Source organism: Cryphonectria parasitica, assembly GCF_011745365.1.
Source record: "Cryphonectria parasitica EP155 unplaced genomic scaffold M406scaffold_7, whole genome shotgun sequence".
NCBI classification, from domain to species: domain Eukaryota; kingdom Fungi; phylum Ascomycota; class Sordariomycetes; order Diaporthales; family Cryphonectriaceae; genus Cryphonectria; species Cryphonectria parasitica.
This window is the reverse complement of record NW_024468915.1, coordinates 2,322,280-2,347,979: the sequence shown is the minus strand read 5'-3', so window position 1 is coordinate 2,347,979 and position 25,700 is coordinate 2,322,280. Positions and strand designations below refer to the sequence as shown.

General features: G+C 52.8%; 6 protein-coding genes across 6 annotated transcripts; 3 read left to right on the top strand and 3 right to left on the bottom strand.

Moving 5' to 3' along the window:
- Positions 1-150: 150 nt before the first annotated feature.
- M406DRAFT_347649 (cysteine proteinase) lies at positions 151-1,906 on the bottom strand (the record flags this gene model as incomplete). Its single annotated transcript, XM_040922316.1, has 4 exons — positions 151-931; positions 1,011-1,030; positions 1,117-1,166; positions 1,846-1,906. 4 exons carry the CDS (start codon positions 1,904-1,906, stop codon positions 337-339), a joined length of 726 nt encoding a protein of 241 aa, XP_040773726.1. The 3' UTR covers positions 151-336.
- A 2,289-nt stretch (positions 1,907-4,195) lies between these two features.
- Positions 4,196-7,617, bottom strand: M406DRAFT_333115 (uncharacterized protein; the record flags this gene model as incomplete). The annotated part of the gene is made up of 2 exons (XM_040920814.1): positions 4,196-4,450; positions 4,510-7,617. 2 exons carry the CDS (start codon positions 7,615-7,617, stop codon positions 4,196-4,198), a joined length of 3,363 nt encoding a protein of 1,120 aa, XP_040773725.1.
- Positions 7,618-11,359: 3,742 nt separating this feature from the next.
- On the top strand, positions 11,360-12,891 carry M406DRAFT_63558 (uncharacterized protein; the record flags this gene model as incomplete). Its single annotated transcript, XM_040924843.1, has 2 exons — positions 11,360-12,824; positions 12,854-12,891. The coding sequence occupies 2 exons, from the start codon at positions 11,360-11,362 to the stop codon at positions 12,889-12,891; spliced, it is 1,503 nt and encodes a 500-aa protein (XP_040773724.1).
- Positions 12,892-15,262: 2,371 nt separating this feature from the next.
- On the top strand, positions 15,263-15,863 carry M406DRAFT_264196 (FAD-linked reductase; the record flags this gene model as incomplete). The annotated part of the gene is made up of 2 exons (XM_040917644.1): positions 15,263-15,645; positions 15,731-15,863. Coding segments are annotated over 2 exons (516 nt in total), but the record flags the coding sequence as incomplete, so codon positions are not given.
- A 2,078-nt stretch (positions 15,864-17,941) lies between these two features.
- On the bottom strand, positions 17,942-20,322 carry M406DRAFT_294488 (family 32 glycosyltransferase). Its single transcript, XM_040919145.1, has one exon. It carries the CDS (start codon positions 20,223-20,225, stop codon positions 18,612-18,614), a length of 1,614 nt encoding a protein of 537 aa, XP_040773949.1. The 5' UTR covers positions 20,226-20,322; the 3' UTR covers positions 17,942-18,611.
- A 3,223-nt stretch (positions 20,323-23,545) lies between these two features.
- Positions 23,546-25,087, top strand: M406DRAFT_264111 (uncharacterized protein; the record flags this gene model as incomplete). Its single annotated transcript, XM_040917636.1, has 1 exon — positions 23,546-25,087. The coding sequence occupies one exon, from the start codon at positions 23,546-23,548 to the stop codon at positions 25,085-25,087; it is 1,542 nt and encodes a 513-aa protein (XP_040773722.1).
- Positions 25,088-25,700: the final 613 nt, after the last annotated feature.

The following is a 25,700-nucleotide window of genomic DNA, read 5'->3' as shown; positions in this document are numbered from 1 at the left end:
GCTTGCCGTAGTTCCGTTCCCATAAAATCTCCCCTCCCTCTCATAAACGCCTGCCGCCGTGTAATGTTGGTCCGCCCCTCTGTGCTAACCCGGACATATGCAGACCAGAAAGGCCAGTATCATCGGAATTCAATTTTTTTTTCTTCTTTTGAGTATTTTTCCCTTCCTTTTCTTTCCTCTGTCTGAGGATTCGATGAGGTGATCTCCGTAGCTGGGCTATTCGAGCCGACTGGTGACGATCCCCCGCCTAGGCTGTGGTGAGCCGTGCACGGTAGGTAAGACAGCTTGTCGTAAACAAGAGCGCGATCAGGTTGCCAGCCCCTACGATATCGCTTACTAGTCGATCCGCGGGGCGCCCTCGTTTTTAGCGAAGGGGCTGGCGCTCCGTCGTCTCTCGCCCTCCTTGCGCAGACTCTCGATGATCTTGGTCATCTCCTTACGTGCGCCGTTGGCATCGATCATCTTGTTGCTCATGCTCATGCTGACCTTCTCGCGGGCGTTAGCGTTGAGGAGCCGCTTGACAAGCAGGTGGCGCATGAGGATGCAGACGAAGACACCACAGTCGTTGCCATTCTCCTGCTGGGGACAGTCGCTGATGGACTGGTATCGCAGCGGCATGCCCAGGAGCTTGGACAACTGCTGCGTGCCGCGCTCGCCCTCTATGTTGTTGGCCCCGCCTAGGGAGTCGTAGTGGAACGCGACGCCATCGATCTTGCTAACCAGGAGCAACGACCAGTGCGAGCCGTCAGGTTGCGTGCGAGATGCGGCATCATTGATGGGCAGGAAGATATGTGTCACCTTAGACATGTCGGGGAGGACGGGGCGGAGCTGCCGAGGGTCTTGCTCGCGCATCAGGAGGTAGGTCATGGACGGGCGGAGGAGGCAGATGCGGGCCTGGGGATACTTGGGAAGGATCTCCCGCTCGAGCCACCTGTGAGTAGGAAAGAGAGGTTCGTCAGCCGAGAAGGGTCAAGACCTATTTTAATAGGGTTCGGATGAAAATAACGAACTCCTCCCAGAATGCTATGTTCTACGTTGAAGAATTGTCAGCATGTCACCATACTGGACGAAGGTGTCCATGAGTATCTTGATGTTTTGTTTGTGTTGTGAACGCACATTGTCCGTCAGCCAGTCATTCCTCAGCGCCTTGATGTCCTCGAAGGTAACTGTCACATGTCAGCGGCGGTCGGGGAGCACGGAGGAGTGTTGTTTGGAAGAAATCGCATACGGCAGACGTCGTGATCTGTAGGACGCAGGTCAGCAGAGTGTGGTGGCACGGGACATAGGGTGGCGAATGCTCACATGAGAGGTAGGGCGAGGTGGGCGAGAGCTGTATGCCGTTGACATTATTAGTATATGCCATTCTTGAGGTGGATCTGGTGGTCCTTGTGCCGAAACGGCGAGGGCGACTGAAGACATCGTCGTCATCGATGAAAGCATCATCGCTAGATGGGGAAGAGACGCTGGAGCGTGGAGTGGATCGCGTGGAACGCGTGGAAGAACAGGTGGAGCGGGTGGTAGGAGAAGAGAAGGAGGAGCCGGTAGAACTTGAGGTCCGGCGGCTGCTGGTGCCCTTGGGCCTCTGCTGACGGGGTTTCTTGGTGGGCTTCTTGTTCTTGTTGATCTTGCTGGTTCCTCGGTACTGAGGTCCAAGAGCCTTGCGCCCGAACTTCTCCGCCTTGACGACCCGGCTGGTACAAGAAGCCTCTGGGTTACAGGCGTTGCCGACGGCGACAAAGCAGTCGGTCCCAGAATTGCAGACGTAAGGAGATAGAACTTGAGCAGAATACAGAGCGCATGCTCCAGAGACCTGCTCCGGAGCGAAATCGAAACCTGAAGCAGAACCGAACTTTGAAGCGCTTACAGTTTCGCCAAACCGACGAGCAACTCTATCTCTGAACGGCATCTTGACCTTTTTTTTTTTTTTTTCTTCCTCTTTTTCTTTTTCCTGTGTCTCGGTTCGGCGATGGCGGTTAGGTTTGTTTGTTTGTGTTTGTTTGTTGTGCGTGTGTGTAATTGTAAACGTGGGTATGCTTGAGGGTAGTGGTAGGACGTGAACGCAGTCGACTCGAGGAGGTGACGTGGGAGGGGTGCGGCCGTGTCGTCGGTTTCTTCCTGGTTACGAGACCAAGTCGTCAAATGGGGGGAGGGGTGTGGTCTGGCCCAAAGGGAGTCAAGAACCGCCTCTCGTCTGAGGCTCGCGAATGACACGAGACAGAATATCGAGGTCGTGATCAGGAACAGGGACCAGGTTGACTGGCCGTGCTGTTAAGGTGGAGGTGACAATGTCAAGAGCTGTTGCTGTGAAGGCTGGGCGTGCCGGCTTTCCGCAAGGGGGCTTTGCGTGAAGACGACGATGGTGTTCCGCAGCGGGTGGGGCCCACTGGTGGAGAGGCGATCGCGAGCAAAAGTAGTGGGTGTGTACTACTGGATCTGTACGCCAAAGCAAGGCTAACCAGCCTTTGTGACTATGCCTGTAATGACCGAGCCGAGCCGCCGTTTCTTTTCTTTCTTTCCTCTCTGCTTTTCCCTTTCCTTTTTTTTCTCCCCCTCTCCTCTTAGGGTATTTTGATTCAGGGTAGATCGACAGGTCTGTCCGATTAAGATGCGACGCGGTAGAAAAGTATGAACGGCAATGGAACCCAGGTGCAGATGCAATGATCCCGTCCCGCGCAAATCAGGCTACCAGCAGGAATGCTGCCCTGCCGTGTTGGAAAGGGATAGAAAGCGGTTTTTGGAAGGGAAAAAACAAAAAAGGGAGAACCCCTCAAACGTTCAATAGCAGGAAGAGGTGATATCGTAGTCAAGACTGTCTTGGTGCTGCGACTGGAAAGTTTTGGTCTGTCCGCAGCGAAAGCAGCGCTGAGAGATACTTGGGACTGTACCGAAAATGCGGGGTGCTCATGGAAATGGGAGAAGATCACGGCCCAAGTGCACTGGTACCCGTCGTAAACTGGCTGTGTGAGTACGTACCGGACCACTGACAGGGATGCGCAATCTGGAAAACAACAACACTCCGAAAATGGGCTTCAATAGAGAACAATAGAGGGAGTGGAGAATAGCACAGAAGAAAAAACAATACAACACAGTAGAATCAGTAGTACAACACCCTACTTTTTGGGCAGTATAATACATTCACTATGGCTCTTATTGTGGTTTTTCTCATCAATAACTTCTTCCGCGTCTGTTACAGAACCCCCTTGTCTCCTCCCTCCCCATTCTCCCAGATCCCCTCCCCAAACCTCTTCTTCGCTCAGGAGCACTGTAGTAGACTGACCGCTGGCTTCAGTGACGTAGCGCCTGGGGGAGCACTTACTGTACTATGGTACCTAGAACCCCTCCAAGGCCAAAGAAAGGATGACGAACCACCATCAAGCTATAAGTACTAGAGTAGAGTTAGTAGGGCCTGTTTTGGCTCCAGAGCCCAAGAGCCCAGTCAGCTTGGCAGAACAATAGCAGCACTGCGGGGCGCCCAACGCTCGAGCCCGCCCCCAGTTGACCGTTACCTGAGAATCTTGTTAGAATAAAAATAAAATAAAAAGATAAGCCATGCACCGCCACGTCCCATCTGGCCTCTAATATCCCTGTTTGAGGCTTAAACCTCAATGACTGCACAGTTCTAGTCTCGATTGGTGACAGGATGGCCACCGTGGAGATGGCGTCAGCGTCTACATAGGCACTTCCTACTGTCCACCCAGCTATGACTCCTCGCGACCATTAATGCGGTCACCAATAATGGACCCAGCTCACCGTTGCGGGCAGCCTGGTGAAAGCTAGTGTTGCGGAATCCCTCGTGATTCAGGCAGCTGACATACATCAAGCCTGATCATAGGAGTCACGGAAAGCGATCAAGGACAGCCCGCAAATTGGGCCTCAAGGGCGTGGGTCGATCACAGCCATCCATTTTGTCTGTAATCGTGAATGAAGAAAGCTATGACTTGCAACGAGAAATTGCCCATTAGAATGTATACATGATACCATCATCACAATCGCACCTCAAGCGGTTCAAAAATTTGGGTTCAAAATCGAGGCTGCGTCTGCAAAGTCCTTGTTGATACCACAGCTGTCATCGATAGAAGGCGGCGCTTGACCGAGGTGCCCCCCTGCTTCACCAGTGCCCAGATTTTGGGTAAATTAGGACATCTCGCGACGGAAACACCTGCTAGTTTCATGGGACACGAAAGCCGTCCTGATATCAAAAACGATGCGCCATGGTCTTGCCAGGATCGACAGCTTGCAGGTGAGTCGCAAGGGATACGACATGGTTCCGCACCTTTTCGCACGCGTCGATATAGTCCAGCCTACTCTTTTCAAACTGTTGAAAGAGCCGTCGTCTCTCGTCTTCATGCGTTTTGGAAATGCTCCGCACAACCTTGCTGCCATCTACCCGGTAGTTTTCAACCACATCCTGTATCGGATCCTCTCTCGCCCTCAGCTCTCGCAGAACACCCTGGTCAATTGTGAGCTACCATCTGAGATGAGGTGCATATTACAAGTGGCCATGCTTACCTTGACGATACGATGCATGACATCCTCAAGGGTCTCAGAACGATCGCTTAACTGGCCCGAATACTTCTCTCCCTGGTTGAACTTCATTTGTTGCCGGCGGTCGGCAAGGTTCTCGTTCCACCTACCAAAGTTGGCAGACTGGTGCTCGTTCGCATTGTGGCGTTTGCCTGAATAGCTAGGATGCACCGTCTGGATTCGCTTCGCGGAAGTCTGTCCGAGATATCCCCTCGAAGCGCCAACGGGGTGTGGATGCGCCTGCTGCAATTTGACTGGCTCGATTGCTGACTCTGCAGCATGGCTCATAAACGTGAGATCATCCCTCATAGCGGCATGTTGACCTGCTTTCAGGCCTCTTAGGCGCTTCACCACGGTATAGTCGATACTCGGATGCTCATGCACGTCGGGAGAAGCGGGAACATCATCAATAACATGGACGTCTGTAGGTAAGGAGCGTGAATTTCTGGCGTGGGGCATTGCCAGAGATAGCAGGCCCCTCGTTGGTGCCCCATCAATTCGAGGCCGCTTCGATTCTTCCTTGTCACCGCTTACGCGGTCGTATGTATGTTGCGTATCGGGGTCCTGTGGCTCATTCCTTCCTCCTAATGATGGTCTTTTTATACCAGCACGGCCAATTCCTGATGCCTGCTTCAAGACAGCAGCGATTGGGGTAGATTCCAAGGGCTGATCATGAAGGGCCATGTTTTCCGCGTCGTCAGCCTGTTCAAGACTGTCAGGAATTGAAGATGCGTCAGGATCGTCAACGACAGGATGGTGCCCATGCCCTTTGGCCTCAGATGACATTGGCGCTGGTTGCATGATATCCGTCTGGGGGGACTTCAACGGTAAATCATGCAGATCTGGGCTCGTGGCGAATGACAAAACCTTTGCGGGCTGATGATTAAGTGGCACATCACACCGTGGGCCTGCGTCGGCCTTCGACCCCCCAATGGCAAATAGAGTAGGGCTGTGTCCTTCCTTCTCCACAGCTTTGAACTCAATTACTTGATGAGGATCCTGAACATCGTCAAGAACGGTGTGAATTTTGGCGGACATCGCAGTCCCAGCTTGTCTTCTTGTTCCCATCCCGACTGGCACTTTCAAATTGTGCTTCGTGCTGTTAACAACCTCATCTTGGACACTGCCAGGATGTTCACCAACAGGCTTCACCTGCTTGATCTTGGTCGGTGTTGCATCGACAGTACTGATAGCATATTTGTCCTTTGGTGGCGTGGCTCTTAGCTCTCTAGCCACGCTGTGCCGATGGCCCCTTTCCACGTGCTCGGTTCGATCGTATTGAGAAGTAGGAACGCATTCCTTAGTCTTGACTTGGTACTCGTGTTCTTGGTCGGAGATGAGGAAGGGATGACTGAAGATGGCCTCGGTGGCCTTCGTTGCGGGTGCGTCCATGTGGCTGTTCTTGTTAGAAGTCGTCGTTCCCTCGTTCTCATGATTCTCAGTCTTGGCCTCGGCGCTCTTGACCTGACGTGGCTTTGTGGCAGCCTTGGTTGTTTGGGGATGCAGTCGCTCCTCAACGTAGTCTTCATCCTCGGCATCATTGTACGACATATCAAAAACCTCTGACCCATACTGGCTTGAACCTGAAGAGATCTCAATCGCGTTTTGGTCTGCCATCGTAATCATGGGTTCTTGAATTGGCTGGACTGGTGCAGTGTCAGTAGACTTGTCAGCCGCTGTCCGCGTACTCGGGTCGTCGGACTCAAACGGGCTCTTCGCATGGCTCTCTTTGCTGTCAGGAGTGGGTTGGGAATCTAGGAGAGGCACAAGTGTTGGTTTGGCTCGCTTGTGGGTCTTTGTTGCAACCTTTATGCGCCGGGGAGCTTGAACAGGGTGTTCGACGGAGGGCTGCTTTTCCAAGAGTTGCTTCCTCAAAGCAGTCTTTGCCTTAGACTCAGGCGCTGTGGGAGATGCACCACTTGACGAAGCCACATTGGCGATGTCAAATGGATCATTGGTGCTGCCTTTGTCGATCCCATCTTCTTGAAGCTCGAGAGCAGAGATCTTAACTTTCTTCTTGTGTCTTGCAGCCAACTTGTCTCGTCGAGCACTAGTCTGCCTTTGGTCCTTCTTTTCCTCACCTAGCAAGGAGTAACCTCTCATGGAGCGATAGATTTTCTCTTGTCGTGGAGATCGATCCGGCTCCATATCAACGGAAGCGGCCACAGAGAGAAAACTCAATGTGCGCTTCTTCTTGTTGTTGCCCTCATTCGCGATATTATTGCTGTTTTCTCTCCTAAAAGATGACTTGGCGACAGACCGCGGCTTGATGTGCTGCGAGAGTTGTACAAGCTCGCCAGGACCTTCCTCCTCAGCTTCGAGGCGCGCGTCCGCGCCCGCTGGCTCCCCCAGCTGTCTGAAGAAAGCACTCGTAGATGACATCTGCAAGATGCTATTCTTCATGGGATGCTCGGGGATATGAGAAGAATTTCCGAATTTTCGTTTTGTAAGACGAGTGGAGATTGTAGTCTTGGCTTTCGGCGTTGGCGAGTCTTGGTCATCGTCGTTCGCGAGGCCCTGGCCATCTTGGAGAATCGGAGAACGAGCGATGTCGCGCAGCTTGCAGCTTGAGGAGGGTGGAGACTGCTCACGTCTTTCTTGGTGACGACTCTTCACGGGACTCGAGTCCAGCACTGCATCACGATACTGGCCATGGTGGGTATCTGAGTTCGTGGGCTGTTCGTGACGCGGACTTGGCGAGATAGCCTCCTCGTCGTCATTTAGAGCATTGGTGTCATCCGAGGGGAAGTAGGAAACTTTAGGCTTCTTCCTAAGTCGTGAACGGATGGTGGATGGCTTTCGTTTGAGTGTCGTGGGGGGGTGTGCAACGGCCTTGTCGCCGTTCAACTTTCGAGCATCCTCTGAGTCGAAGAAAGTTGGCTTTGCTTTTTGGTGGGCGTGGCGACGTCGCGTGTGATTCTGCTTGATAGCACTGGAGTCACCAACAGGCTGGGGCTGAACGCTGGTCCAAGGATCCACGGCAAGATCAGGGGAACCAAAATGGGCCGAGACTGGAGTGGCGTTGGTCTTTTTAGCAGGCGAGGTTGAGGGCTTGCGAATGAAGTCGCCGTCTTCGTTGACTTCGAGGCCCATGGTCAAGGTGCGTGCGGTTTAAGCTGGCCTCGGAAATCAAGATGACACGGTCGATCCTCAGGCAACTACACGGAAAGGGAGGGTTTGATATTGGTTTGGCGCGTGATAATGATGATAGATATAAGAAACAAGAGGAGTCGTGGATATGTGGACACGATTTCCTGGAGGGCCAATGGCGTCACTTCGACCAAAGGAGAGCCCACAGAAGCTTGTAATATTAAGGGTGGACAGAGAAGACCAGCGAAGCAGGATACTTCCGTTGTGGCCAATAAAGTATGAAGGGAAGTAATATGGTCAAGTGTCTCGCCCCTTCCCTATCTCTCCTAGTGCGTGTTCGGGGCGTAGAAGTATCAATTCTGGGACGTGCCTTCCATGTGAGGTACCTCCTTCCTCTCCAGCCAACGAGGAAGCAATAATGGCAGAAGGAAGAAAGGAACCAAGTTAGGCTCAAAAAACAAAGGCAAAAAATGAGTCCGTGGGTCTATTCTCCCACGCCTCCCAAGTATCGATCTGATGAGATTATCGTATGGAGTCCATTCAGGGCCAACTTCAAGATCACATCACTCCGACCAACGGATCCCCAAAACGAAGATCAACGGACTCACCCTTGCTGTGCGAATCGATAGGTTTGAGCAGGCTTTCAAGGGAAAAATATATGTAAAAGAGAGTTGAAAATATCAATGTAAAAGATGCCATCCGAGTTTCCGAAAGACTATGTACTGGGCACGAACACCGTGCCCTTTGCCACAGCGACCAAATGAGCCTTCAGAAGCCTATGTTTGTTGAGGATGCATTTCCTAGAAACAAAAGATTTGGTAGCAAACCCCTTGATGAGACTTCTCAGATGACCACCTCCAGGCGACCGTAGATTTGTTACATCACCGCATGCACTGTTCACGTTGCCCTGACATCTTACTCAATACCACCGGGACGACTCACGACACCGAACGCGAATAGCCATCTGTTGGCTAGGAAGGGCCCACTAGAGTAGTATGTGATGTCAAAGGCATATCTGACAGGTTGATCAGCCGCGTGTTACGAATCAGCCTCTGATGAGATAAGCAACTCACATTGACTGGACCCGTATCAGATCGGTCATCCCATCCTCGTGATGGGGTCAATGCATGCCCGTGACATACACAGCCTTTTCATCGACGCTCAGGCAGATCTCATTCGGTTGCCTCAATCCATTCACTACAACTCTGATTCTCTCTCTGCTTGAGCTAAATCCTTTTCCAAGATAGTAAAGATGCACCTAGGACGGCAGCCCTAGCCTGACACTTCATCTCCTAGTGCGCGCCTGCCTGTCAATTGAGTCCTTGGATCAGATACTCCGGTCAGTTGAGTTGTGCCAAATCTCGGGCTTTCGTCAAATTATGAGGACTGTGTATGGGATCCCGCCTATTCAAGGCCAACTCCTTCATTTCGTCTGGTTTGCAGTGAACAACATGTCTTCTATGACAGGCAGCAAAAAGTGAAATAATTGAAGCATAGTCAGAGGATCATTTCAAACCCAAACGTGACTAATTAGTCGCCCTTTCTTTCACTGTTGTCTGCTGCGACGCTGCAGGATCCGCAGCCTGAAAATCAAGTTCTGTAACCCTAGTCCTCTCGAAGCTGTTGTAGTTTGTGCTGACCCTCGAACAATGCCTCGCTTATCTCACCATATGAAACCGTCACCCACGATACGTAGCAAGTATTTCCTGGGAGAAAAAGATTTCCTCGAAAGTCGTGTATCTCGATCGGCAGAGGAATGTTCAAAGCCAAGTCATTTTATAAACCACGTGCCAAATTTATAGCCTCTTTTTCTTTCTTTCTCTCACACCTGGTAGAGAACGAACCACGATAGAGAAAACTTGATCGGATCTTGGCCATCCTTGATGGGCCTGTATTCCTCGCGTCTATTCTCCACATACCAAACCATAATTCTGGTCTGCTTATCAATATTGGGGCCACCATCATTGGAAAGGCCAGCACCGCCTGTCCCGGTCATTGGCAGCTAATGAACTCATTTTCCTTGGCCTAAAGCGCCGTCTTGGGCGCGTGAATGATTTGCATGTCTTATGGAGAGTATGTTTTTATCGAAGTCTGGCACCCAAAAAAACACTTCTACCCTGTTCCAAGTGATGCAAATGTACGACGACCTTCAACAGACCCCACCTATCTGCTATCGTTACTCTTCGTTTTTTTTTCGTGAAAAAACTTGGAAAGAGAAAAAGATCATGAACTTCCAAAGTGCGCTTATATGAGCTGCAATATCTTTGTCTCGTATTAATATATGTCCCAAGTGGGGTCTGTGATCGGCGAAGGAGACCTCAATGCCGGCACTGCACGTAACAAACGCAGGTCTCCTCACAACAACAGCAAACTCAAATGAGAAGTTTAGCAAGGGTTTATCTTCAAGCCTACAGGATCGGCCACTTTTCTCTCTGGCTGTGACTTTCCTTGGACTCTAATTCGTGCACATGATTTCTTACTGAGAAGCGGTTTTGGGAGCAGTAACACAGAACAGAATACTTTTTCAATTTTCTTTTTGATACCATTGTGCAGGTGAAGCACGGTTTACAATGCAACGGAAGGTCTCGATAATGGGGTTGATTGGAGATCACTCACCTTGTCGAAGTGGATGTCCGGTATAATGCCATCTCGGACGCCAGAAGAATCGCTTTCAATGCATTCGCGTTGTGCCCCCAGAGCAGGTCCTAGTGTCTTGGTGTTTCGCCACCCTATACATTTATCTAATCACACTACGCTGATTCGGATGTCAAAACTTAGAATCAGGCTCCAATTTTACACCACGTTATTAAGGGCTATTAACGATGACAATGACTATGGTACTATGTTGTATGCGGTCTAGACTGTCTCCTTTCTGACCAAGCAGAATGCGGCTCAGGAAGCGGCTCAGGAGGGAGTAAAGTCTAACTTGATGTGTGGAGAGCAAGTATTTTGCTTACTACAGTGTTTTCCCCCTCTGACGTCGTTTTTGCAAATGCCTCTTATACACAAAGGCTATATCAAAGGGTAATTATTTTGTCGGTCCTATCAGAAGTTATAGCGGGTCAATCATCAACGACGACACGAGCACAGCTTGAGCATGCCGGATCGTCAGTGGGCGAGAGATATTGCTATTTAATGTGGTTCGAGGAGAGCTCCAAGGCCCTTTCTTCGCTCGGACGCACCAGGAAAGTCCATAATGTGCTGACTCGCCATGTCTTTTTTCATGTTGGTGGGGTTTTCTCCCCATGGTGGATCTTGGCCAACCTGGGGGATTGAGTAATTGAATTCGCTATGAGAAATTCGCATCCGATCGATCGCCGTCACCTCGGCGCAAAGTCAAGTCTTAATTACCTGAATCTGTTACCCATTCTTGGCAATTCCTATCTTTGTTCAGTCTGCGAGTGAATCCAGATTGAAAGCGAACCTTCTCATCATAAGACTGACAGGCAGCGCTGTTGTATGAGTATTCTGCATCCGCCGCTCTTACTTTCCCTTCCATCCCGTTCTCTCTACTACTACATACCTCCTTTCTGCGGGTGCTCCTCGGTTTTTTTTCTTGCCCCCTTGTGGAGCCCAGCCAGTGTCACCCTCATTCCCCCTTCAAGAAACCTCGTCATCATTCCGTGATCATCCGAGGAGGCCCCTATACAATATGGGGAGCGCAGATTCCATCGCCAGTGTCGGTCGAGGCACACCCGCAGGCGCAGGCGCCGCAGCAGCAGCAGCAGACAATGCGCTCGCCAAGATGGGTTACAAGTCCGAGCTTCCGCGCAGCTTGAGCATGCTGTCGGTGCTGGGTCTCTCATTTGCCATTATGGCGGTCCCGTACGGCCTTAGCACCACCTTCTACATCACCCTCTCCAACGGCCAGAGCGTGACCATCCTCTGGGGGTGGGTTCTCCTGTCCCTCCTCTCTGTCGCCATCGCCGCCTCGCTGGCCGAGATCTGCTCCGTCTACCCGACCGCTGGTGGCGTGTACTACTGGAGCGCGCTGCTGTCGAACCCTGAATGGGCGCCCATCGCCAGCTGGATCACTGGGTGGCTGACGCTGGTGGGCAACTGGACCGTGACGCTGTCCATCAACTTTGGCGGGGCCCAGCTGATCCTCAGCGCCATCTCGCTCTGGGACGAGGACTTTGTCGCCAACGAGTGGCAGACCATCCTGATGTTCTGGGCCTGCATGCTGGTGTGCTACCTCATCAACGTCTTTTGCTCTAAATACCTCGACCAGATCAACACCATGTGCATCTACTGGACAGGCGCCTCCATCGTCATCTTCCTCATCGTCCTGCTGGTCATGTCTCCCACCAAGAGGAGTGGCGAGTTCGTCTTTGCGCACTACGACGCGTCTGCATCTGGCTGGCCGTGGGGGTGGAGTTTCTTTGTCGGCCTGCTGCAGCCGGCATATGTCCTGACGGGCTACGGCATGGTGGCTTCCATGTGCGAGGAGGTCCAGAACCCAGAGCGCGAGGTGCCCAAGGCCATCGTGCTCTCCGTCGTGGCGGCAGGCATCACAGGGCTGGTGTATCTCATTCCTGTCCTGTTTGTGCTCCCCGACGTGCAGACGCTGCTGGATGTTGCCAACGGACAGCCCATCGGTCTTGTGTTCAAGACAGCAACAGGGAGTGCAGGCGGTGGCTTTGGCCTGCTTTTCCTTGTCCTCGGAATTTGGCTCTTTGCTGGCGTGGGCGCCCTGACTGCATCCAGCAGGTGCACCTACGCTTTTGCCCGCGACGGCGCCATCCCTGCCTCGAAAGTCTGGGCCAAGGTTAGCGACCGGTTCGAGATTCCCTTCTGGGCGCTGACCTTGTCAACCGTCGTCGACTGCCTGCTCGGCCTCATCTACTTCGGCTCCTCGGCCGCCTTCAGCAGCTTTACGAGTGTGGCCACCATCTGCCTGGCCACCTCCTACGGTCTACCCATCCTCGTGTCCGTGGTCCAGGGCCGCAAGCAGCTCAAGCACGCCTCCTTCTCTCTCGGCAAGTTCGGCATGGCCATCAACATCACCACGCTGCTCTGGATTGTCTTGTCCATCTTCCTGTTCTGCATGCCCACCAACCTGACGGGGCTCGACAGCTCGACCATGAATTATGCCAGTGTGGTCTTTGCCGGCTTTGCGCTCATCAGTCTGGGGTGGTACTTTGCGTGGGGCAGGAAGAACTTTTCTGGGCCGCCCGTGTTGAAGGATGGGATGGAGGATATCGTGAGCGGTCAGTCGGTGGATGAGGAGAGGCCGCAGGAGAAAATGAATGGGAAGCAAGAAGATACCACCAGTAAATGAGTGGTGTAATATACTGAATTAAGAATTTGGATACAATACAAAACAATCTTCAAAGGAGAAATACCTGAAAATTACACTTCGGTTCTGCAAACGTGGAATGGACCAAGATTCCTTGATGCTACAGTCGCATGGGTCCTTACTCAACAAATACTTTTGATGGTATGCATTAGATGGTGTCAGCTGTGCGACACCGAGCGGGCTGTGCCGTGCCAGGGCTTCCCATGTGGAACAGAGACCGAATACCACGTCGAGAGCATGAAGCCATCACGGCTCGCCAAGAAAAATCAGCGCAAGAGATGTATTTATATACGCCGCACGAAATGACAAAGTTCCGAAGGAGCGGCCATCGCATGGACAAGCAACACGAGTTCCATGAATGTATACGCTTTGCGAGTCTGGCTTCATATCACAAATATGGTCTAGTAGAGGCAGCTAAGTGAATGCCTCCTCCGGCTGACGCCAATGGATGGAGAAGCGGGGTTTACATCGTATACAAAAGAGGCGGGCTACCTGCAGGTAAGCGATGAGCTATTCATGCAGTAGGATTACCTCACCATCGTCATTCCCCAGCACCTGGCTCTGCCTCCCGAGAACCCCCTCACAGAAACCTTGAGTCGAAGGACCCATCAAGGGAATCGTCGTCAAGGAAATCGTCGTCAAGGGCTCCCTCAACCTTAAGTGAACTCAAGATGCACTGCCATCTCTGGCTCATCAATATTGCTTACACAAGTCTCGTGTGTGCCACCCTCGTCACAAACGACACGACAGTGGCTGCAAACCAGACCTTTGACTATGTGATTATCGGTGCCGGGCTGGGAGGCATCACCGTTGCAAACAAGCTGAGTGGAAGCGGCTACACGACGCTTGTCATTGAGGCTGGGCCGGATCCGCGGTGGAATCCTGAAGTGACCGTCGCCAAAGATCGAGTCCTGCACGACCCTTATTGCGACTGGCTTTACCCGGCGTATTATGAGAATGGCACTATGCTGTCTGTGGCTGTGGATGTTGGAGCTTGTATTGGTGGGAGCACATCGAGTATGTCGATGACAGAGGTTGCTCACAATGAGCGGGGATGAGATCCGTGATGCTGAATTAAAAATGTCCTAGTCAACGGTATGGTTTGGAATCGACCAACTGCTGTGGAGGTTGACAAGTTAGAAGCATTGGGCAATCCGGGGTGGAACTGGGAAACTCTTGAGCCGGTATGCTGTCTTATCTCCAACCTGATGGTTTCTCGGGGGCGGACTGACCACATCTTATAACAGTACATGACTGCAATCGAAAGAAACATTCCTCCAGATGAAATCCAGAGAGAGCAAGGCGCAGGTTTGGACCCATATGTGCATGGTTTCCAGGGCGCGGTGAACGTCTCGTTCCCAGTATGTACGCGCACACAAGAAACCTTCACCGTCGAGGCGAAGTAACTGACAAAACCTCTGATCTTTGGAAGATTCCTATGAGGATTCCAGAAGCCGTCGCAATATATAAAGACTCCCTCCCTTCAGCATTCCCAAGCCTCGTGGTCAGCAATGACTTATCGAACCGGTCTGCTGATCACACCGTCTCAGCATCCACGTCCTGGACAATCTGGTACGACAACAAGACCAATGAGAATCTGCGGTCATCTGCAGCAAATGCTCTTCTCTGGGCACCAGATCAGCAACGAGAGAAGCTCACCGTCTTGGCAAACCACAAAGTTGACAAGATCTTGTTTACTACCAACGTGACAGCCACAGCCGTTGTGTTCGGTATCAAGCCAGGAAACAGTGTACCAGGAAGTCAGCCAGGTCTCCACACAGTACATGCAGCCAGGGAGATAATCCTATCCGCAGGTTCTCTCGCCAGTGCCTCCATATTGGAGAGGTCAGGCGTTGGCAACGCGAGTATCCTGCAGGCAGTAGGCGTTGAGCCGCTCGTTGATCTTCCAGGAGTTGGCTGCAATCTAGTGGACCAGCCAGGCACGGGAGCAGCAGCGCTTGTCGTGGAAGACTACCAAAACGACACAGCCCTGATTGATGATATTAACATCTTCGCGCCTATCATAAGCCTGGTCAATGTCGAGCAGATTTGGCAGAATGGTGAGCCCTTGTTTGTGTCTGACAGACATGACAAGCCCGCAGGAAATCATCTATTGACGTAGTAGTACAATGACAGATTCCGACTCATACTATGCTCAGCTTACAGCACTAGGAACACTCGAATCACGTGCTGAGGCTCTGGTGTCTGCTGGAGCCGCCGCAAACACTCGCGGAGCCATGACAATCCTCAATGCCACCATCGATCTCATCGTCAACCATCAATGTAGGTGTTTCCATAGTACTGGTAATCGCAATACGATAATGCACACTATTGACCGCTTTTAAAGTTCCCGTGGCCGAGTTCATCGGTGAATCCTACCCCACAGTTCTCGAGGCCATCTTCTGGCCGCTCATGCCCCTATCCCGCGGCCACGTCCACATCAACTCCTCAGACCCCTTTCAAAACCAGATCATCGTCCCGAGATTCCTCACGGACGAATTCGACCAGCAGGTTGCAGTGGCCATCAGCAGACGCGCTGGTACCCTCTTCTCCTCCAAACCGTGGGCTGCAATCGTCGCGGACGCCTACTATGCCCCTGCATTGGGGCCTAACAGCACGGATGCAGAGTATCTGGCCTGGTATGAGTCCACCAGCTATGGGGCGAGCCATTGGGTTGGAAGCACTGCAATGCTACCCAGGGAACTGGGTGGTGTCGTTGATCCCGAGTTGCGGTGAGTTGCTCTTGGCCATCTGCATATTGGGGAGTGTGGGACTTTACCTTGCCATCATAGACTGACATTTCCATAATGCTGGAAGGGTGTATGGAACACATAACCTTCGAGTGGTTGATGCTGGGATATTTCCAATTGAACTTACGTCACACACCATGGCGTGCTTGTATTCTGTGGCTCAAAAGGCTGCTTCCATCATTTTGAAAACTGCTTCTTAGGAATGAGTGATATCATAAGTGAGTAAGGGATGGTCAAGGTCATGTTATGATGGACTGCACAATGTTATTCTGCCTTATGATTAGTTCACAGCCTTTGACAATGACAAGGCCTAGGCTTTCTCCTGACATTTACCTGGCCTGTGAAGTAATTAGTTTCTCGACGCAGCCAACAGCCCAGGGCTTTACACCTCCCCAAGTTACCTAATCTCTAACGACAGATCCAGACTTGCATTTGTTTTTGTCTATTTCTATCTCGCAATTAATTGCCTTTAATGCTTTTATGAAGCGCTCTGAATTCGAGTAACAGCATTACAATGGGTACACGTCTAACTACACGAAGCGCCAGACGCAGCCGAAGGATAGCTAATCAGCCACCGGATGTGGTCATTACGAAAAACAATGGGTTCCTCCATGATACAAGTACGTGAGAAAAACATGTCAGCGATGTGTCGAATTAATAGATATAGTCAAGTCATGATACCTTGGGCTGGCAGTCAGGCTGAAGAACTACCAAAGAAGTACTGGAAGAGGACAATCATCTAATGAGATCACAAGCTCCCCGAGCGTGGGAAATGCTGCTGACACATTTATCCACACAGACAAGTCTACCCGCAAAGCGAAGAATGATGAAAATGAAGATGGAGGTCTGCACTCAATTCCAGCCCCAGTAAACACAGCTACGTCCAGCGATTCTCTGGGCACAACAAACGCCTTGACTAAAGGAGCTCTACTCAACAGCACGTCCAGACTTGACGCAACAAACATCCCAAATAGTAACAACTTTTTAACCATCGAGTCTACGTTTGCCACCAATATCATCTCAACCAAGCCCGTTTCGAAGTTCCAGGTGCAAAAAAGTGCCAGGGATTAGTCTTCCCCATGCCATGCAGCACAACCAAGCCGTCCACGGCCACGCTGTATCGGCAGCATATCTGTCGATGCATAGAACACCGCGGACACAACCTGTGTGGACTTCAAGAAGAACTCATGCGACAAGTCTGGGACCGAGACGGCGCCGGAGCATTGGTCCACGCACGCATGCACACCCGAGCCTCGGACTTCGTCTGGCGGAACTGACCTCTCTGGCATGATAGCGCAAAAACTGCACGACCATCTTCCGCATCTCAAGGACATCACAAAGTGTGCGAACTGCGACAGGAACCCAGGAAATATTTACTCTGCTCGCGCTGTTTGCATGCTCGGTACTGTGGCAAATACTGTCAGCTGTGGGATTGGAAGCTGCACGAGTTTATATGGCGAGCGAGCGGCTACCGCGACGGATACGGAAGTTGAGGAGCACAAGGTATGGGCAAAAGAGTACTGGGATCCCGCGGTGCAGATGCTCAATGACCATGCTGTTGATGAGAAAACTTTCATCGAGGCTGATGATGGTGTGAAGGGCAAATCTCGAGTTCAAGTAGGGTCCCGAGACAACAATAGTGGGGGCAGTCAGGTTGGGAGGTCTCCTTCCAACGATCCTCCTGTGACTCCTCCCTCTATGTACTGGTCTCGAGCTATGTCGCTACACCTGGCCAAGGGAGGCAATTTCGAGCCTGCTCTGTTCCAGGACCGTGAGGAGTGAGACCCGGTGTGGAAACGGACGCAGTGGGCCAAGATGCTAAGCTCAAGACTCTGCATTGATCTTTCGAGAGGTTATCACTGGGTCACTGCCCTCAGATGAGAAGCTGCAAATGATCAATCTCCTGGGCGTTAAGGTAGTGTTAGGCAAAGGTCAGTGACTCACTGGCTCAAGAGTGCCTCGTACGTGCCTGCCCTGCCTTTGCTGAGCTAGATAGCTTCTGGTTCTTCCTTCCCCCTTTCTTTCTTCTCTGGCGCACCTCCTCAATAGAAACTCTTTTCTGAGGTTTAAATTTGGTAGGCGCTAGGGTGATGTCGTGTCGTCGTGAGACCCTAACCCCGAGCTGCACACATCCTTTGTGTCCTTACGTCAGTACTGAGGCCCCTCCGCTCAACCACCCACCTTCCTCGTCTTTAGTCTACCAACATTGACGACTTCTCCTTTTCTCTCCTGATTGTACCTCGCAAGCCAAAAATGTCAAAAACCACGATTGATATTTGTTAAAATTCTGTATTCGCGAAGGGTATGTGATGTATGTGCGCTGTATATATGTGGCGTCATCGTCGCCCAATTCAACCGCCAACACCTACACGCAGACAGCCATGACACCGTGACACTCGACGCGTCTCGACCCCCGACGCAATCCTGCCGTCCCCTTGAACTGACAGCTTCGCAGCTGATGGGACTTCGACACACGTTGACCGAAAGTCGAGAACGTTTGATCACGGTCGAAGAATGTTCCTAAGGATCAGACACATGTTTGCTGCTGTGCCGCAATCCTCTCATCTGTTCAGCCCTTGTCGACGCACATCATTTCGCCAACGTACAGTGCCAACCGTGCCACCCCAGCACTCGCAGCCTCAGATCGTTTCGGAATAGGATCACAATAAACGCTGTGGAACCGGGTGACTCATGCTGTTGGGTCTGGGATCCGAGCAAACGAGCGACGGAGGATTGCAGCCCCTCGGAAGCTTGAATCAACGACATCCCATCGTCGAGAGAATGTCCATCTCTTGTCATCAACATAGCTCTTTTGCTTGTCATCGTCCCGGACGATGAATTCTCTGGAAGTCTTAGGATTACTCGTCTTGAAAACGCCAAAACACCCCTATCCAGTATGACTCCGACATGTTTCATGCAATTAGCGACAAAGGAGAATGGCGTGCTCATCATTCATGTTCCTCCGGCCGGCCCTCCGCAGCCACTTCAGGCCTGTCGGCCTCGGTCCTCCCGACCTCAGTCCTCTCAACTTCGGCTATCTCGACTTGAGGCCTCTCGACATCAGAATCTCTCTCCGCATCGGGGTTCTGCTCAACCTCTTCAGGGAGCCTCTCAGGCTCATGGTGGTTCTCGACCGCGATGGGCGCCTGTGGTTCTTGGGCCAACGCCGGCTGCTCGAAGAGGGGTTGTTGTACTTGTTGCTGTGCCAATGCCTTGAGGAAGGCCTCTTGTCTCTCCAGCAATTCCTGCTGTTCTCTCTGAATGAAAGCAATCAGGTTCCTCTGTTCTTCTTCATTGAGAAGTGCGAAAGCGGCCGTGTCTGCGTCCCACTTCGCTACGCAGTTTGCATCCCAGTTACACTGCTCGACTGAGCCATATGCTGGGTGGTTGAACCGTGGGTGGCGACTCGGCCAGTTGCTGGCGTGGTAGTGGTGTTTGACCAAGGCGCCTCGGGCGTTGTGGTTACCGCTGTCACTGTGGCCCTGCCCTGCCGCGAAGGCTTCGACGTCGAGGACTAGGACACGCGACACGACTTTCGACTCATCGAGTTCGTGGAACAGATCCCATGAAATCTCGGGAGTGCCCTTGGGGCGGTCCAGGTTCATCTGTTTGATGATCGCCTCAGTAAATGCGGAGGGTCCGGTGCCCGAGATGACCTGGTCGAAGTCCAACTCCACCTGCGAGACGGGGACATTCTGCTCTTTTGCGAGACCGTCGAGCCAGCTCATGATGTTCTCAATCAGTTGCAACATTACTGGTAGCCTCGGGCGCGCCATGAATGTCCACTGGCAGAACGACTGGGACTTCTTGCCCAAGATGGGGTGGTCTCGGAATCCAGGCTGATCAATCTCCACACCAATCACCATATCGATGTCGTTTTCGTCGTACCGGTGATCTGGGATGAAACGAGAGATGGGCTTCAGCGCCTCGACATCAATGTCTGCGTACACACCACCCTCGGCGTACATGACCATGTATCGCAGAAGATCGGCCTTGATGATCGTGGCGGTGATGCTCCTGTACATCTCGACAATATCGGGGCGGTTGATGCCACCTGGGCCAAAGTGAAGTTCCACGTATCCCATGTCGTTGGTATCGGTGAGGACCTCGTAACGATAGTCTGGATTCTTCTGGAGCCATGTCCTCGCAGTGGTGCTGTCTCGTTCCTCAAATTGCAGGGGATCGATCTTCCACGTCTGCCACACCTTCTTTGGGAACCCTTGTGCCATAGGCACAGATGCGTGGCCGCCATTGGTCCGAGTGCCTCCTCGCTTGAAGACCGGGCCGCCACTTTTGGGAACTGCCACGGTGAGGAGGTCGGCGTTGAGGATGAGGAGGATCAGGGAGACACAGGCCAGGTATATGGGTATGCACCTTCGCATCTGTGTTGGTACACGGTTCCTGAACTTGTGAGAGAAGTTTGGGGTGGCTGGTGACCACGTCCCCACCGAGGACCGCGGCGAGGACGAGGACACAGGTGAGTGCATCGTGAAGGTATGCCGAAACGACGGCTCACGAATAGGGGATGACTGTGCGCTGAACTGGCCCTTTTCTTCGTCCATGTTGTACTTGATATGGTGTCACTGTGTTTTCGATTCGGATAGGGAGAAGGGGAGAAGGGATTGCTATAGAGCAGGAATGTGCTAATCGAGAACAGATTCAATAAGAACCAAGAATTGAGGTGGTGGGACAAAACAATGAGACAGGACGAGAGGGCATGGGATATTCCAACTACAACAAATACAACGCGATGGAAGAAATTGGACCAGGGATCCGAGGTGGGGGAGGCGTTGATCAACCTAACATCATAGATACCCTACCAACATTTCGGGAGGACCACTTCATTTCGGACTGTGTGCTACCCCAGGTTCACCATATCACGCCGGTAGCCTTCCTCAATAGGCAAGGCTCTTCGCAGCTGATGAGTACGCAAGCTGCGGCGTCTCGTTCCTGACTCCGGTCAGGTAGAGATAGGTAGCCACATGGGACAAATACTACGCAACGCAGTACAACCCCAGCTGCACGAAAGCCCCCTCCAGAATGGCCCTGACGTATTACTATCAGCTTGTCGAGCCGACCACTACGAGATTGGCGAGTAGAGCCGTGCCTCTTGCTTGCAGCAGCAACTCCTAGAGGGGCTGAGAAGATACGATTTTACTTTCAACTTTGAGACATCTCACATACCGAGAAAGCATATCCCTTGGTCCTTGATTTGCCAGGGCGGTAAACATGGCGCACGGCACATGCTTATGACCGGGCGGGGAAGCCTGGGGTGTCTGGTCGACATTGGGCGATCTTATGGCACGAGAAACTCGTTGCATCCTGATGCTCAGGTTCCCTTGCTCCGCCTTACCGTGAGGGGAGGATCGGAGATGACTTGGTACCTCGATATCGTGACCGGCCAGGTTCTGTGCTGGGGGCCGGGGGGGGGGGGGGTGGTATTGTGGCGCGCACAGGCAGAAACCTGTGCTGTCATGGTTCCAAATTGACTCTTTGCGTAGAGTCAGTATTTCGCGACATGTGCTTTGCCTTCCTTTCCCCTCCCTCTCCTCACAGTCTTGCGCGTCCTGTGTGTGGTCGCTTTCCGAGCACATGCAGACCCGGACGGGTAAGTCCGCCGATCACGAATTGGCTACCCCGCCACACGATGGTACATTTTTTCTTCGTTTTGCTCACAGCTTGGGCCTGGCGATGTCCGCGGAACGGGGACTAATGCAGCTGCAGTAGCAAATACAGCTGCAGGTGGGAGCATTCCATCATCAAGCAGGACAGGGCAGGTTGGCAATGACTATACCAGTAGTACCTCGTCTTTTGGGCCAGGGGAAGGGGGGGGGGGCGCAACGGGCCCCAGTCGGCACGGCGTCGTCTAGTGCCGGGCACGTATCCACAAACAGGGTGTGCCATGAGCGATCACCCTCAATTGGGAGGCATCGCGCCCACTGATTGGCTTGACCAAGCTGACCCATGGCCGCCCCGCCGGGTCTGTCCTACCTACTGTACCCGCCCTGGTCGTGGATAGTCAGGTCCAGCGACGGTGCTGCGGTGGTCTGAGAGAGCTAATCTCGGAGCGCTAGCAAGAACGTTGGAAAGTCAAGGGCCGTGGCAAAGAGAAGCTCTTGCGAGCTAAGCAGTGTCTGGGGAAATCTGGGGAAAGCGGCCCAATCGCGTGTTCTTGTTCAGCAACAACCCTGCAGGGCGCCATCCAGAGCCGCGGTATTGCTAATAATTCGTGCATGTGAGTATGAATCTCGTCAAGTTTGACAAACCACTATGGAGAAGAATGAGTTGTGGTGCTCGTGCCAGCTTCAAGAGCCTCTTCTCTTGTTGTCGATCAGATTGTGCAACGGGATCTTGGTGGCTGGTGGCCTCTGGGCGGCATTGCGTTGCAATCTAGTTCCTGACCTTCCTTTTTCTGCAGTGATCGAAAAAAGAAAGAAAAGAGAAATCCTGATCCCGAAGCCCGAACTGGTATGACACGTCCGTCGTCACCTTATGCAGGCCCAAGGCCGACTTCCCTATCTGCCCTCTACCCACTGTTTTTCTCTTACGGTAATGAAGACGCATGTGGGCGAAACCCATAACCCACTGGTAGTGTGTCGCACAAGCATGCCATAATACGGCTGTATTATTATGCAGGTGCGTTGCTCTTTTATCTTGCATGTGCACGTTGCCACAATCTCCTGCAGACGGGCCGACCAGTTGATTTCCGACTTCTCACACGCACATTCATTCGCATGGAGCACAGAACCGTCCCTTAACGTCATACCCTTTCAACCCCTGCGAGAAGATACTGGCATCCCCCCTTGAACCGCTGTACCCGTAGGAATCCAAGAGGGTAGTTGTGGGCAGGCGGTGTTGTCCTCAAGACCTTGTTCCCTACTTCTTCCCTCCTACACGAGTACTTTTCTCACGTCGCGCAAGTCTAGCCTCACCGGGCCTTGTTCGTGACACTTGCTCCCCGCACCAACGCTGATCAGGGCACGAAAGGGGACTTTTAATTGCGCTATTTGCATTCCCAATTGAATTCTCACTTTTCATCGTCGTCGTCCTCCTCCTCTTCTTTTCCCTGCATCAAACAGGGTTCCCCGCCTCAGACTGGGAGTTGACGGTGTGCTCGATGTGGTGCCCTCCCCCGCAGAACTCCCCGCATGCCTTGATCCATCTCCATGTGCAGCCTCGGCGCTGAGGTGAGATCTGCTTAATACAGTGGTGATCCCAAGGTGGGAATTCTGGCTTGTGAAAGTGGATGAGGCCGAACTTTGACTCTTGCCTTGCGATCCAACATTTCTCTGTTCAGCTGCGCGCGTGACGACTCAATAGCCTGGAGCCAACAGACGATCGAAGGAACACACTAAGCGTCCAAGTACACACACTCACACACTCACACCACGGACGGCACGAATTTACCGACAAAGAAGTTCACAGCTCCAAGGCGGAAAGACAAACGAAGCTGATAACCTGGTCTGGTTTGCGAGAACGAAGAAGGAAGTAAAGAGAAATAACCGAAGCCATAGTAATTGTTGGCCGCCAGGCAAATACTTCCTCCCACTAGAGCAACCCGGTCCAAGACTGAAGCGAGTCTCGTTCTGATGCTCGACATAACGTGGCGTCCATGAAATCGTTTCTTGAGAATCTATCAACAAGACGGACTGGGAGAGACCCACCGCCTCTCCCGATTTCGATCCAGACCTCAGATCTAGGTTTTGGTCAGTTGGCCCAATCACCCGCTTCAAGTCTCCCATCATCGACCAGGGACAGCCTGGACGAGAAGATGGCGACAACCACAAAACACCACGGCCTGGGTATACTAGACGGCAAGGAGTGGGACAATGTCTCGACTCTGGACTGGGACGAGAGACAGACGTGGAAAACTCCAAAATTGATGGACCTAAAGCTGGCCTCGCCGGGGCTCCTGAAGTCACCCAAAGCCGGTTGGGCCTACAGGCGGCTGCGGTCGACAGTCTGGCCAAAATCAAAGCCCAGCACACCGCAGAAATCGCTACGGCCGACGGCCTACCTGGACGGACTGCGAGGCTTTGCCGCGTTTCTTGTGTACATACAACACCACGAGCTTTGGGCACATAACATTCAGGAGGGCCGCATCATCGAGAATGCGTGGGGCTTTGAGGGCCAGTTCCGTTTCACCAACTTTCACGGCATCAGGCTCCTTTTCAACGGGGGCCACTTTGCGGTCGCCATCTTCTTTGTCATCTCAGGCTACGTCCTGTCGACCAAACCCCTGAGCCTCATCCAGGCGGGCGAGCAGGCCAAGCTCGCCGACAACCTTGGTTCGCAGCTGTTTCGGCGGTGGCTGCGCCTTTACATTCCGCTCGCCGCCACGACGTTTCTCTATATGCTCACCTGGCACTCGTTTGGTGGTCTCTGGATCCATGGCGCCAGGAAGCAGAGCAACATGCGCGACGAGCTGTGGGCATGGTACGCAGAGTTCAAGAACTTCAGCTTCGTCTTCAACTCGGGCGGCGAGCCCTGGTTCACGTACAACTTTCACCTGTGGAGCATACCTGTTGAGATGAAAGGGTCCATCGTCGTCTACACGGCGCTGTTGGCCTTCTCGAACCTGACCACGCGGGCCAGGCTGTGGTGCACTGTCGGGCTGATATACTACTTTATGTACATCTGCGACGGGTGGTACTGCGCTCTCTTCATGGTCGGCATGTTCCTCGCGGACCTCGACCACCTCTCCGCCAAGAACCAGCTCCCGCGCATCTTTACTTCCCTGACACCATACAAGAACTTCATCTACTACCACCTCCTCGTCATCGCAATCTATCTCGGCGGCATCCCCTCGCTGACGACAGACGCCGCGCTCCTCCGCCAAAACCGTGGCTGGTACTACCTGTCCTTCCTCAAGCCCCAGGCTGTGTTCGACTACAAGTGGTTCTACCTCTTCTTCGCGGCGACCTTCATCGTGGCAGCTTGCCCCCGCCTCCCCTGGCTCCGCCGCTTCTTTGAGACACGCTCTTGCCAGTATCTCGGGCGTGTCTCGTATGCGCTCTACCTCGTCCACGGCCCTATACTCTGGACCCTCGGCGACAGGATCTACACCGCCGTCGGATGGGATGGCCCAGACGTTCAGGTTCACCTGGCCAATGTGCCCTGGTGGGTGAACCGCTTCCCGCTGCCCAAGAGGGGCATCCTGGGGCTCGAGCTCTCGTTCCTCCTGCCGCAGCTGATTCTATTGCCTGTCACTTTCTGGTGCGCTGAGATGGTCATGAAATGGATTGACGAGCCTGCCGTCAAGATTGTGCAGGGTTTCTACCGGAGGACTCTGGCAGCGCCGCCGCCAGCCCCGAACATGGGTGCTACTAGTGGTGGTGGTGGCGGTGGTGGTGCGACTCTCGGAAGAGGAGGTAATCTAGCTCCGGCGGCCATGATTGGGTCGGCGAAGAAGTTGGACGCTTAGGAGGACGGTTTATACATGATCACTGCACTCTCACTGCACTCTCGTAATACAAGAAGATTTGTCCCAACAGCAAATACGGTACTGTCAACATTGCAACGTTCAAGCAACAGGTAACGCATTCATTTGTAGCATAGCCACCACATAGGACGCGACCTTGGTTCGTCACACGATTGTACGCAGGAGTCATGAGTTGAGCAACGAGGACACCCTCACTGCTGCTTGTGTCCAGAACTCAGCCAACCAAACCAACCATCTCGCAGCTTACTCCTGTCTCACAAGCTGCAAAGACCGACCACCCACGATGATGGGACCAGCCACTCAAGCAGCACAGACAGCGTTGTTCGATGAGGCACCGCTTTGCCTGCAACGCCACGCACACCAACCCTGGCGCTCGGTCTCTCAATCAGGGCACCTCCCCCTCCCTCCCCCCAGCCTCAAACCCTTGGAGGGACAGGTGGGCTTCGGCACCTAAGCTTCCAGAACAGGCTTCACACACCCCTGGACGTGAGCGGTGTGAAGGCACAAATGGCAACAACGAGGACGGAGGAGGTACTATGGCATCGAATTTGCCTCGCCCGCCCGGCTCCGAAGCCTTCACAACTGATAACTTTAA

What these genes read in the sequence shown, in the direction of transcription:
- M406DRAFT_294488 (XM_040919145.1), bottom strand. Translation starts at nt 20,225, where the DNA reads ATGGACGAAGAAAAGGGCCAGTTCAGCGCACAGTCATCCCCTATTCGT.